The 14,557-nt window shown below is 39.9% G+C and overlaps 1 protein-coding gene across 1 annotated transcript; it reads right to left on the bottom strand.

Annotated features, from left to right (window-relative positions):
• Positions 1–7,074: 7,074 nt before the first annotated feature.
• CXCL9 (C-X-C motif chemokine ligand 9) lies at positions 7,075–13,116 on the bottom strand. The gene is made up of 4 exons (XM_005555009.5): positions 12,993–13,116; positions 11,752–11,878; positions 10,409–10,493; positions 7,075–9,309 (listed from the first exon to the last, which is right to left on the bottom strand). Exons 1-4 carry the CDS (start codon positions 13,054–13,056, stop codon positions 9,208–9,210), a joined length of 378 nt encoding a protein of 125 aa, XP_005555066.2. The 5' UTR covers positions 13,057–13,116; the 3' UTR covers positions 7,075–9,207.
• Between the last annotated feature and the right edge of the window lie 1,441 nt (positions 13,117–14,557).

The following is a 14,557-nucleotide window of genomic DNA, read 5'->3' as shown; positions in this document are numbered from 1 at the left end:
GTGCCACCATGCCCAGTTAATTTTAAAAAATATATTTTTGACTGGGCCCAATGACTCAGGCCTGTAATCCCAGCACTTTGGGAGGCTGAGGTGGGCGGATCACAAGGTCAGGAGATGGAGACCATCCTGGCCAACATGGTGAAACCCTGTCTCTACTAAAAAATACAAAATATTAGCTGGGCGTGGTGGTGGGCAACTGTAGTCCCAGCTACTCAGGAAGTTGAGGCAGGGGAGTCACTTGAACCCAGGAGGTGGAGGTTGCAGTGAGCCAAGATTGCGCCCCTGCGCTACTCCAGCCTGGCAACAGAGCAAGACTCTGTCTTATATATATATACACACACACACACACACGTATATACATACATATATGCATATATAGATACATATTTAGATAAAATATATATATACATTTTAGAGACAGGGTCTCACTGTGTTGTCCAGGCTGGTCTTGAATTCCTGGCCTCAAATTATCCTCCCCCCTCAGCCTCCCAAAGTGTTGGGATTACAGGCTCAAGCCACCATGCCATGCCATCAAGTCTCTATGTGGACATAAATGTTCATTTCTCTTGGTAAATGTCTAGGAGTAGAATGACTGGATCAATATGATAGGTTTATGTGTAACTTTTAAGAAACTGCCGATCAATCTTTTGCTTCTACCATTCTACTGAAACTGTTTTTTTTATCAAGGTCACCAATCACATCAATTTTCATTATTTTTCTTAACCTGCAACATTGGACACAGTTGTTCTCTCCCTTCTCCTGGAAACATACTTGGTAACTGACCTTTAACTGGTCTCTCTGCATTTTCCCTTACCCGCTTACACTGTATTTCCATGTAGTGGTCAGAGAGCCTTAAATGGAACAGGTTATTCTTCCAGCTTCCCTTCTCACTCAGAGTAAAAGTTAAGTTCTTCAGTGGCATAGAAGGCTGTTATGAACTGCATGATTGTGTACCCCCAAGTTCATATGTTGAAACCCTAACCTCCAATGGGATGGTGTTAGGAGGTAATTAGTTCATTAAGTTGGAGTCCTCATGATGAGATTATCATCCTTTTAAGAAGAGACACAAGAAGGCCTGCCTCCTTTCTCTCTGATCTCTGCCATGTAGGGTACAAGAAAACATCTGTTTGCAAATCAAGAAGAGTGCCTCATCATATACTAAGATACTAGATCTTATTATTACCTCGCTCATTAGAAACCAATGATATTGACTGTGTTCAGAAAAGCCAGTCATGTCTTCATCCTTTTCTGATTAAAATACATTGTTTTATTATTATTATTATTTGAGACAGGGTCTTGCTCTGTCACTCAGGCTGGAGTTCAGTGGCACAATCATGGGTCACTGTAACCTCAACCTCCTGGGTTCAAGCTATCCTCCTGCTTCAGCCTCCCAAGTGGCCGGGACTATAGGTGTGCACCATCCTGCCTGGTTAATTTTTAAATTTTTTTTGGAGAAATGAGGGACTGGGTGGATGGGTCTCACTACGTTGCCCGGGCTGGTCTCAAACTCCTGGGCTCAAGTGATCCTCCTGCCTCAGCCTCTCAAAATGTTGGGATTACAGGTGTGAGCTTCGTGTTTGACCTATTGTTAAAAAAAACTGTTAGATTAACCACAAGAGGGAGCTCATGCTTTTCTTGTTAACAGGAAAGTTACATGATTTGACATGCCCACAAACTCAACAGAAATCTCATAGAGAATTCTAGTCCTTCTTAAAGCTAATTTAATTTTTTTCTTGTATTTTCTTTCTTTCTTTCTTTCCTTCCTTCCTTCCTTCCTTCCTTCCTTCCTTCCTTCCTTCCTTCCTTCCTTCCTTCCTTCCTTCCTTCCTTCTTTCTTTCTTTCTTTCTTTCTTTTCTTTCCTTTCTCTCTCTCTCTCTCTCTCTCTTTCTTTCTTTGATGGAGTCTCACTCTGTTGCCAGGCTGGAGTGCAGTGGCACGATCTCGGCTCACTGCAACCTCCAGCTCTCTGATTCAAGCAATTCTCTTGCCTCAGTCTCCCGAGTAGCTGGGATTACAGGCACACGCCACCACGCCCAGCTAACTTTTGTAGTTTTAGTAGAGACGGGGTTTCACCATGTTGGCCAGGATGATCTCTGTCTCCTGACCTTGTGATCCGTCTGCCTTAGCCTCCCAAAGTGCTGAGATTACAGGCATGAGCCACCGCACCCGGCCTTTTATTGTATTTTCTTTCTCCCCTCTCTCTTTTACAGCTTTATTATGAGTTTTCCCCACAAGCCCATGCTATTTCTTTGCTCCTGTGCACAGTGAAAACTTTTGGCCTTGCCTCTGGACAAATATATCAGGATTGATAGATTTTTGTCATTGGTACAGGCCCTCGCTTCTTGTCCCCCTCCACTGCCTCTCTTTTTGCTGATCCAAGATCCCCAACATTCTCCCTAGCTGCCATAGATCATTCCTGTTTCCCCATTATTCAGAGAAATTTAGCTTAGTTTTGCTTTAACTTCCATACCATCAAAACTCCTATGCCCGTCTCTCCCTGGTCAAAGGCTCCATACAAAAAAGACATCTGCCCTGAGATAATTTCTGAGGCTTTCAGTATTGCAGAAGTGATTGCTGGCATTTCTTTTTCCAAGCAGCACATTTTTTTCCTCTCGGTTATATAGTTTATTTTGACATTTATCCTCTTACCTAATAGATTGTGATTTTTAGTTCCTCATTCCAGAGGAAATGCAGATTGTCTACTCCAATGGTTAAAGAAAGCTGGTGATAGATAGCTGTACCTACTTAGTCCTACACTTTACCAGAAGGCAGAGGCCGAGACTTAGTTCTCTGGAGATGGAGATACCAGCAAGTCATTCCTTCTTTTTTGCTTTGAGCAAAACAAATTCTTTATTAAAACAGTTGACTTGAAACAGTATATTATATCTAAAGGAAGAGTTTTTTTTTATCTGTATAGCAGACTTTTAAAGAAAGCAACTAGTTATGTATAACTTGACACCTTTCCCTCCTATCTTTTGTCGGTTTGCCCCAGTTCATAATCTTATTAATGGACTTAGATTAGACTGTTCCTTTGTGATTTATTCATCTCCTTAAAATGTAGGGTCAAAAGTTTAAAGTTCCCTCCTGAGGACTTTAAACCAATGTGGATATCAAAATGCCTCAGGTGACTTCTTGGCTTGTGATGACTTGGGAGCTAATTCCACTCCCTATTAAGAAGTGTTGCCTGTTTTTCTTTCTCATTTAATTTCATCTTCTCTCTATACAGGCCAAAAACGAGTTAGTACCTAAAATATCTGTGATAGTAGTCTCTCTTTATCTTCCTTTCCAATAAGAAAGCAACTTTCCAGTTTCTCAGTAAGGATAAATAAACTACAAATAGCTTTCTCCCAGTTGACCGACCTAGAGATCACTAGCATTTATTTATTTATTTATTTATTTTATTTTATTTTGAGACAGAGTCTCACTCTGTTGCCCAGACTGGAGAGCAGTGGCACGATCTCAGCTCACTGCAACCTCCGCCTCCTGGGTTCAAGCGATTCTTGTACCTCAGTCTCTCGAGTAGTGGAGATTACTGGCATGTGCCACCATGTCCAGCTAATTTTTGTATTTTGAGTAGAGACAGGGTTTCACCATGTTGGCCAGGCTGGTCTCAAACTCCTGACCCCAAGTGATCCAGCCACCTTAGCTGGGATTACAGGCTTGAGCCATGGTACCTGGCCACTAGCATTTAAATTCATAAGTATAGTTCACAGATTAAATATGTCTAAGTCTGTTATCCATTGCTGAAATGTATAAACTTTGTTCAGATACAGACTGCTTTCTAGTATAGCAAAATAATTGAAGGTTTTAATCATAGAGCAATCCTTAATAGTTAAAGTCATTTTATGACAGGGCATGGAGGTGGATATCAGTGTGGCCAGGAGCATTCTGGGATGGAGTCATGGGAAAAGTGGGACTTGAATCATGTGTGGGTGGGAGTCAGATGAGGGATGGAAAGTAGGACAGGGTGAATAAAAGAATGAGCAAAGCTGAGGGCAGAAATGAGCATGAGATGAACCTGACAAGAGTAGTTGAAATTGATTTGGAAAAGGCCTAAATGAAAATTTAGGGTGAAGCATATGTCAATCAACTAAAAAATATATATTAGGAGCTTCCTAAGTGTCAGGCACTGCTCTAGGCATGCAGTAGCGGGGAAGACAAAGTTTCCATGGTCAAGGAACCTAAATTTGTACATGTGGTAGGGTAGGAGGGAAGAAATAAGCACACACACTTTTTGAAAAGGTAATTTCAGATTGTGATGGTTTGATCATTGTATCTAATCATGATAAAAGAAAATGAAACAGACTATAGCCACCAGATTTTTAAAATTTTGTACCCTTCTAGTTTAAATTAGAACAGCCATCCCATATATGTATGTTTTGTTCTCTTGTTACTTTATATTAGCATGATTAATATGATCTTCTACAGGATATTCTTAGCAGGAGTCTTTTAGAGCCACTTGCCCATTTTATGAAGGTTGGCTTAGCACTGTATCTTGTAATCCTTAAATCTCCTTAACTACATGCATGTAAATGGAAACAGATGTTGCAATCTGCAGAAGGTGAATGACTGAGTGAGGGCACATGCCAGCTCCTCAGTTGTGGAGGTCTCACCTTTTCCTCAGGAAATTAGCACATGACAAATGATTTACAGTCAATTTTCAGTTCTTTCTTATTTTTTAGACAAAAATTAAGTTCTAAATATTTTCATCAACTCCATCAGGTACACACACCCCACTATGGGAACCACTACCACTGCCAAAGAGAGAGTCTGGGAAAGAGTGGCTATTTTACCAAGGGTGATAAGAGAAGGGGACTCTGTGAAGTGACATTTAAATTGAAACTGAAGTGTTGAGGCAAGAACCGCCATGCACAGAAGTGTGTATAGGCCCAGGTGCTTCAGGGAAGCAGAGCCAGTATGAGTATTATGAGGATAAAAATTTACTATAGGAGTCAGATCTCACAGATGAGGGAGGATCTCAGGGAGTGAACATCTGGAAGGGAGAGTCAGGGGATCAGAGGAAGAATCAGTGACTGGTCCATCAGAAGCACTGGGACAGCTGGACAAATAGAGCCTGTGAGAAAATCCAAGAAGTTAAACCTGTTCAGCACCAAATTGGGGCTGCTAGGGTCTATGGGAGCTGTTGCTTCTGTGTAACTATCACCTCTGTGGGTCCACTGCCAAATATCTGGGTGGGGGGCCTGGGACCATCACTGATCATGAGGCCAGCAGTCCTGAGCATAAGCTGAACGTGGAGGAAAAGAGCAAGGACAAGCTGGGATCCACTGGCTTACCAGTGTGTCTGTCAATATGTCTAATCAAGATTAAGGGTCACTCCTTCACTTTTGATTTCCAAATCTCACATGAGTTCTTTTTTGGCCAACTATAACCTACAACCACACAGGGAAGGAGATTCTGGGAAATGTAGTTCTAAGACTAACCAAGTCGATATAGTACAATCCAGGGAACAAAAAACCACAGGGAACAAAAACCCCAGAAGGCAGTGAATTCGGTGTGCTCAAGAGACATACAGAAAAAAGGTGATGCTGAGGCTCAACAAAGGAGGGGAGGGTAGAGGGAGCATGAGCAGAGAAGCAGGCAGAGCCCAGCTCATGTGAGGCCAGCTCATGGTATGTTTTGATTTAATTCTAAGCTGCAGGATTTTAAGCAAGGTGGCAGCATTCTGTAAGTTATTTTTTAAAAGATTATTCTGGTTGTTACGGAAGTTTGGGAAGCAAGAGAAATGTTGAGAAGAGCCAACGGGGAAAACAGGAGGCTACTGAGGTAGCCCAGGAAACAGACAATGATGGCCTGGACTAGGATTATAGAATACAGATATTGAGAACTGGTCAGGAAGGCTTTTAGTCTCATTTCTCCAACATGTTTTTTTCAGTGCTGGAAACATTTCTCTCTATATGAGATGTGGGATCCATCTGCTGCAAGGAAGATACAGCAGAGGTAAGTGGTTAGGGAGGGTCTGAGACAAACATTGAGGACTTTCTCTGCACCAAGGCCTATGCTGAACCTGCTCCTCGCAACAATCTGGAATGAGGAAACTGATGCACTGGGAGGTTAAGTATTATACTTTAACCAGGGTCACACAGTTGAAAGTAGTGGGCCCCTGATTCTAACCAGGATATCTCAGAATCCAGGATCTCAGCTCCTTGCAGGATCCTGCTGCCTCTCAGGTGAAGGCCCTTGTGAGAATTCATGTCGACCATTAGCAGCTGTTGTCTGCATGAATATCACACCTGTTTGGCCTCTAAAGTGTACATCAAGTGTACAGGCTGATGCTTTTTGTTCCACTCTCAACCTTCTTAGAGACTCCATGCTGCGTAATGCCTCCAGTCCAAGTTTCCAGGACCCTTAAATAATTCGTTCAGTGTTTAGTTCTCCATCATAACTACTTAAGGCTTTATAATATTTAAACATACAATTTTAGGGATAGAAAAGAACACAAGTTGGCTTCCTGGGTATACACCTCATTGGAATAGTGTTACTCTTGAGGATTGGGAAATAGATTGAATTCTACATAACCCCCCCCTTTTTTTTTTTTTTTTGAACAGAGTCTCACTCTGTCGTCCAGGCTGGAGTGCAGTGGCATGATCTCGCCTCACTGCAACCTCCACCTCCTGGTTCAAGCAATTCTCCTGCCTCAGCCTCCCACGTAACTGGGACTACAGGCGCATGCCACGACACCCAGCTAATTTTTGTAATTTTAGTAGAGATGGGGTCTCACCATATTGGCCAGGCTGGTCTTGAGCTCCTGACCTCAAGTGATCCAACCACTTCAGCCTCCCAAAATGCTGGGATTATAGGTGTGGGCCACGGTGCCCAGCCCCACATAACTCTTTTAAAACAATGTTGTTATAAGGCAGTGTTGTCATATTTTCCATAGGTTTTTTTTTTTTCCTGTCCCCGATCAGCCCTTTAAAGAGCTTTCATGTGTTATCTCAATTAGTGCTACACTTTATTTGAGAGAAAGCTAAAAAGTAAATAATAAAGACATGAGATTTACTATTAAATATTCAATAGTTGAAGGGTATGTTCAAGATAAAAAAAATCAAGATCTGTTTTCTGATTAATGGTCTATTTATTGATACCATTCTATTTTAACAAAGAACATATTTCAAATTATACAAGTCAATACTGTTTTGAAGTTAAAAATTATTTGCTTTGAGAGTATATGTGTGTATGTATATATGAGATAAATGATTATAACATGTGTGTGTTAGTGATAATATGTGGTCCTTGGTTATTAGTTATATACTGTGTACCTGTGAGATGCAGGGTAAGTGGGTCACAGACTCTCAAATTTATGAAACACTTAGATTTTTCGGGGAAGTTACATGGAAGGAACTAGGGAGTTTCATGATTAGATAAGACGTTCGGGTGGGATCTCCACTGGACAGCACTCTAAATCATCAGCAGTGTGAGCAGTGATACAATTTGAGAAAGTGAGTATAGGTTTAAATTCTGGCCACAGACAACCTCTCCTACAGAATTCACTGAACCTCCTCTGGAAGGAGGTTTCCATGTCCTGCAGAGGCTAATTGAGCACCAATCATGCCTCCACTAACCGACTTGGCTGCTTCCTCTAGTGCTTAATACTTCACTGTTCCCTTTCTTCATGGGAGATAGTGTGGTAATTGATAATCACAATACAAACTCTGAAACAAGTAAACGGACAATAAAACTCATATTTGCCTAAAATAAGTTTTGAAAAGGATCTTGGTGGCTATCTTGTTAGATCGTAGAAAGCTGAGGCTTATTGGGAAAGCTCTTTTCCTTTGGGAAAGGGAATTTTTGTATGGTTGGGAAAAGGTTGGTCACTGGCTGATCTATAAAGTCCTTTTCATTGCAAGATTATATGATTTTTGGTAAACCGTATATTTTTTAAAAACAGTTCAGAATATCCGCAAGTGTTTTACCACGTGCTTCTTATTGTTGGAGAAGCTGAGCAAACATCCTGTCATAAAAAGACAAGGATATTGCATCATCCCTGGTCCCTGTAGTGAGTGTCCTGAAGATAATAAGTAAGAGGTTACCAGGGGCTAGCCAACATGGAGTAGCCAGGAAGGAACCAGCACCTTCTCTGAGACAATGGTCTGACTGCCCTCCTGCCCATAACAACATCAATTAAAAAATTATTAAAACCTAGTTCCACAGTATTATTAGGCACTGTGGAAGAATCAGGGAAATAAACTGTGGCTCTTGCCCTCCAGGAGCTGACAATCTGGTTGGAGAGATAGGATGAACACACAAGAATTGGTTAACCATTTAGTGTTCACCCATGTGGTACTGAACCAAGTGAAATAGGAGTTTTAAGATAACTTGTGTGTCCAGAACGGTTTATTTAAGAGTCAGGACTTGAACTAAGCTGGATTGAGTGAGGATGAATAGGGAGAAGGAAGCATTTCTGTGGGCTGTTGGGGACAAGGTGAGAAAGGAGTCAACTCAGATAAATCAGAGCATATGACATGTACACTGGAGAGGAGGCAGGCACTGAATTGTGGTAGGATGGAGAAGAGCTGACTTGAATGAAGCAAAGGGGAACAAAAAGAAATAAAATGGTCAGCCTGAGCGGGCAAGATAGAATCATACGGCTTCCAAAGCCAGAAAGGAGGCTATGAGAGCCACACACTGGTGATCTCCAGTGGTGATACCAAACAACAATCAGCATGAATCTCTCAGACACATTGTGTGTGAGGTCTGTAGGCTGATTCAAATACAGAAGTTGATGGCCACAGCAGCTTGGTGAGGTCCAGCTCAATTTCAAACTGCTTGGCTCACTAGCGTGCTCACAGGCTTAGGACTTGCTGACATGTGCCTCAGATACTCTCTGGAGGCTGCAGTGTGTGGAAGCCTAGGGCTGCTCTTCCAGACAGCTGTTGTGTGTGGGATGGGGTTGTGTGAGCATCTGTGTAGACATGGGTATTACTAAAATCACGGCCTTAAGCATGATGAAATTCAATTGGTGGGCAGTAGAAGAACAAAGACAATCATAGCCTCTAACAATTCTTAACGTTTAGATTCTTAAAATCAACTTTCTAACTTTAGTTACAATTTCAGAGTAATGTTTTAGATGTTCTAGTCAAATTAACAAGCCTTTGTATTATATACCATCCTCCTTTGGAATGATCTTGGTATAATTAAAACAGAACATTTTTAACACAGAATACTTATTGGGGAAGTGGTCTGGTCTCTTATGCAGTCTTCTTTTGTTGAGGACGTTGAGATTTTCTAACTTTCAGAACTTTCTTTTTTTGATGTTTTTTCCCATTCTTTTGCTTTTTCTTTTGGCTGACCTGTGAGAAGGGAAAAAAGGGCAATGTTTCTGAATCTTACCATTTTAACCTCCTTATATTTGGACTCTCCTGATCATAGTCTTTCTTTACTCTCAAAACCACATTAAAGTTGCTTCACTCTCAGAGGGGCTCCTTTACATTCTCTCTACTTTGCTCACTTTGAGGAGGAGGCAACAGCCTTCTAACTGGCTGTCTTTTGTCTATTCTTCTGACTTATTACATTCTCCTGGCAACCGTGCTTACCACTCTCCTGCCCCAGCTACAACCCTCTGAAGTTGGCACTATTTCCACGTTTTACATAGGAGGAGGCTGAGGCTTGGAGAGGGTGACTTTCCCAAAACTGGACAGCTAGTATGTGGCAGAACCACCAGTCTGTGAGACTCCAGAACCCAATCTCGCACCCACATATTCTGTGGCTCTCTTCAAATCCAACTCCTTAGTGTGCCATGCAGGATTCCTCCTGCTTTATCCTGATCTACTTTTCTGCCTCAGTCCCTTCATTCTCTTCACACAAACTCCAGCCACATTAATGGAGGCTCCCTGAACACAGCAAGTTCTCTCATGATTCTACTCTTCTGTTCACGCTCTCCTCACCTTCCTGGCAAATTACTTATCCTTCAACACCCAAATCAAGTATCACCTGACATGAGAAATCTTCCTTAACACTTTCTCCTGCCCCATTCCTCCAGCAAAGTTAAGTACTCCCTCCTTTATGTCTTCAAGATTCTTGTGCATACTTTTATACTTCTCACATTGTATCATAATTATTAGCATATGTGCTACAACAGGAAGGGATTATACCTTATTATCTTTGTATCCTCTGTGTCTACCATTAAATTCTTTACATACTTATTGTATTAAATAAGGACAAGCTCTGTACCCCCAAGGAACACACATTCCTCCAGTGGAAGACAGAGAGGAGATACTATATGTAGGAATCTAATTTTGTCCTAGGAACAAAATAGAAGCACCATAATATGAATGAAACATGTATTCTTAAAAGTTATGTATTCTTATAGTGTTAATGAAAAAGCAGATTCCTTGTCTTCTAAAGTTAATTTCTAAAAGAAAGAAATCTTTGATCCTCCTTTTCACCAACCTGTTTTTCCCACTTTTTAATCAATTCCTTCACATCTGCTGAATCTGGGTTTAGACATGTTTGATCTCCATTCTTCAGCGTAGCACTGCCAAATAAATAGCAATGAGATAGTTTTTTCTCATTAATAATTTAAATGCTTTTTCTCAGAAATAATGAAAATCAGTATGAATTTTGCTGAATTTTCTAATGAAACTGCTTAAAATTATTTCCTAGGACAAGAAGAGTCACTGGTTGAATTTTTTTTTTGAGACTGAGTCTTGCTCTGTCACCAGGCTGGAGAACAGTGGTACCATCTTGGCTTACTGCAACCTCCACCTCCTGGATTTAAGTGATTCTCCTGCCTTAGCCTCCCAAATAGCTGGGACTACAGGCGCATACCACCACACCCAGCTAATGTTTGTATTTTTAGTAGAGAGGGGGTTTTACCATGTCGGCCAGGATGGTCTCGATCTCTTGACCTTGTGATCTGCCTGCCTCAGCATCCCAAAGTGCTGGGATTACAGGTGTGAGCCACTGCGCCCGGCCCTGGTTGAATTTTAAAAATTACTTACAGTAGACTGTCTGGAAATAATTTAAATATTTCTTTAATTTTTCTGTATAGTCTGAGAATAAGAGTAGTCAAGGATGATTTATAAAGACAAAATATGCACACATTCTTTAACCTAGCAATCCTAATCTCTAGAAAGGAAAGAATTACAGACACAATACTGCCACAATAAGTTTTATTTCAGCAGTAATAATTTGGAAAAATCTATATTTCCAACAACAATCCTGGTCATATAAATTATGGTTTATCCATATGATGAAATACAGTTTGGCCATTAAAAATGACATTAGGTTAAAATGACATTATTAGAGATTTACTGACATGAGAAAATGTTCATGATATAGTGTTAATGAAAAAGTGGATTACAAAACAGTGTATAGTGTATGATTTAATTTTTGTGTTTATGTATTGTGTATATAAATACATATCTATGTTATGTACACATGAAGCAAGTAAGGGAGATTTAGAAAACTGTATACTAAGGGGTTAACAGTATTTGTCACTCAAGGGTAGAATTATGAGTGATTTTTATTTTCTTTTATTGTGTTATCTGCATTAAACATTTTGTGCAATAACACGTGTTACTTTGGTAATATGTCGTTCTTGGGGCCTAATCTACCAGAAATTCCTTGTATTTTTAAGGAGAAGAAAAGAAAGGAGCTGCCCAAATTTATGGAGGGGCTAACCATCTGATTTTTAAGTGTTTCTATGGGCAAGCACTCCAAGGGTAAAACTCATGCTAAATTTAATGTTCTTGCCAATATGGTGCATGCATGTTAGCTGGGTTGTTACTTACATGATTTCAGTTTTCTCGCAGGAAAGGTTTGGAGCAAATTGTTTAAGGTCTTTCAAGGATTGTAGGTGGATAGTCCCTTGGTTGGTGTTGATACAAGAACAGCGACCCTTCCTCATTACTGGGGTTCCTGAGGGAAAGAAAAAGAGAACACATCAGTATAGGCCAGTGTTTCAGTTTAGGTGATCTCTCAAAATGATACATTTGACTGAGTCATGATTATTGCTATCATTTACTGAGTGCCTAAAAATCATCACCACAAACCTTTGAAGGAGGTATCATCTCTATTTTATACATAAGGAAACTAAGGTTCAGAAAGATTAAGAACAAAGTCATACAGCTTTTAGGGAGCAGGGGCAGGGTTTTAGCCCAGATCTCTCTGAGTCCAAAGGCATTGCTCTTAACTACCACACCGTTATGTCCTTGGGAGAAAAAGAGACTTTCACAATATTTAATAAATGCCTACCACAAGACAAACAGATAACTAATTCATGTATGCTATGCTGATCACAGTTTCTTAAGCAACTCCTAAACCATTTATTATTTATTATCTGATCTTAGGGAATGGAACTGGTGTTGGTGCTGAATAGAAAGCACTCCTTTGTAACCAATCACCACTTCCATCCTCATCCTCTCTCCTCCCCACTGCCTTGCTTTTCAATAGTGTTTAAAATTTTTGGGAACCCCTTAAAATACATTATCTTAATTCTTCAATTTATATATTTACTTGGTACTTATTGTATTACATGCCGTACATTGTGTAGCAGTCAGAAAAGGTATAACTACAAACTTCTATTTTACAGATGATGAGGAAACTGAGGTCTAGAAAGATTAAGTAATTTGTTCAAGGTAACAAAGATAGTTAGTAAATAGATTAGGGACAACCTCTCTGATTATTGGTTGGATCCTTAATTGGTTAGCCACAGATTTACTTATCAAAAAACAGTATCAGGGAGAAGAAAATAATTTAGGAGATAGAGTTTCATCTCACTATTACCCAGTTCAATGAACATTTATTGAACACTTACTAGGAATTCATACACCTAGACTACAAAGACTTGTGTTTGACTTGGCAGATCTAAGTTATGAACTTTGGATAACTGATCATGTCACTGAGAAGCTTTTATAGGTGACCAAATATTACTCTTCAATGCAGGCAGAACATTCACCTTTATCTGGCTAATTAAGATTATTTTACAGTAAATCACTTCTCTTACTTTGCAATCTAACTCAGAACCCCTTACCTTGCACTCCAATCAGAACCAGGAAGATGATGCCCAAGAGGAAAAGAACGCCACTTTTCTTCATAGTGATAGAATGGAGTTCCAAGTCACTCCTGTATTGGATTTTGAGCCTGAGAAATTCTTTAGAGAACACATTTTGGGAATCATATTTATTTAGGAAATTCATTTCTCTCCTAAACTCTGATTGGCTAGCATCTTTAGCTGAGCTAACTAAATTAACCACAAACTTGATTGTGCTGGGGGAAACCCTAGTCTCAGATCCAAGGGAATTTCTGCATGTTTTTATTTCCATTTCACATAAATGGGTGGTTTATAGTAAGGGATGTGAAACTAGCAACACTGATAGCCTTTAGCATATTCACAGCTGCTCACCTGTGTGAAGAATAGGTTATATAATGAATATGCTAATGTTATACAACAAGGGTTGGAGATGTGGTTTCCAGATGGGAAATATTAAAGTCCAGATAAGTAATATACTTTTCAAATTCCCTTACTATTTATGGCATGTTCTTCTGCATAATAGATGGCCACATTGATATTTTCTTATATTCCCCACCTAACAACTTAAAGCACCTGAATTGCCTCTGGGACCAGATCATTTTCTACTAGTGGTAAGCTCATTTTGTGTCATTCCTGCTACTGTTTATTATTTTTTAAATTATTAGATTGGTTAGCATAAGGGGTCAGTTGCATGTAAGAGACCCAAATTGACAGTGTCTAAGAAATGCAATGAAAACGAAGATAAATAGCTAGGACCTAATTAAACTAAAGAGGTTTTGCACAGCAAAAGGAACAGTCAGCAGAGTAAACAGACAACCCACAGAGTGGGAGAAAATATTCACAATCTATATACCTGATAAAGGACTAATATCTAGAATCTACAATGAACTCAAACAAATCAGTAAGAAAAAAACAAACAACCCCATTAAAAAGTGGGCTAAGGACATCAAAATACAATTCTCAAAAGAAGATACACGAATGGCCAACAAACATATGAAAAAATGCTCATCACGAATGATCAGGGAAATGCAAATCAAAACCACAATATGTCACCACTTTACTCCTGCAAGAATGGCCATAATCAAAAAGTCAAAAAACAGCAGATGTTGGTGTGGATGTGGTGATCAGGGAACACTTTTACACTGCTGGTGGGAATGTAAACTAGCATAGCCTCTATGGAAAACAGTGTGGAGACTCCTTGAAGAACTAAAAGTAGAACTACCATTTGATCCAGCAATCCCACTACTGGGTATCTACCCAGAAGAAAAGAAGTCATTATTTGAAAAATGTACTTGCACATGCAGGTTTATAGCAGCACAATTCACAACTGCAAAATCATGGAACCAATCCAAATGCCCAACAATCAATGAGTGAATAAAGAAACTGTGGTATATATATATACACAATCGACTACTACTCAGCCATAAAAAGAAATGAATTAATGGCATTTGCAGTGACCTGGATGAGATTGGAGACTATTATTCTAAATGAAGTAACTCAGGAATGGAAAACCAAACATCATATGTTCTCATTGATATGTGGGAGCTAAGCTATGAGGACACAAA

The sequence above is a fragment of the Macaca fascicularis genome, chromosome 5, assembly GCF_037993035.2.
Source record: "Macaca fascicularis isolate 582-1 chromosome 5, T2T-MFA8v1.1".
NCBI classification, from domain to species: domain Eukaryota; kingdom Metazoa; phylum Chordata; class Mammalia; order Primates; family Cercopithecidae; genus Macaca; species Macaca fascicularis.
This window is presented reverse-complemented; position numbering and strand designations above follow the sequence as displayed.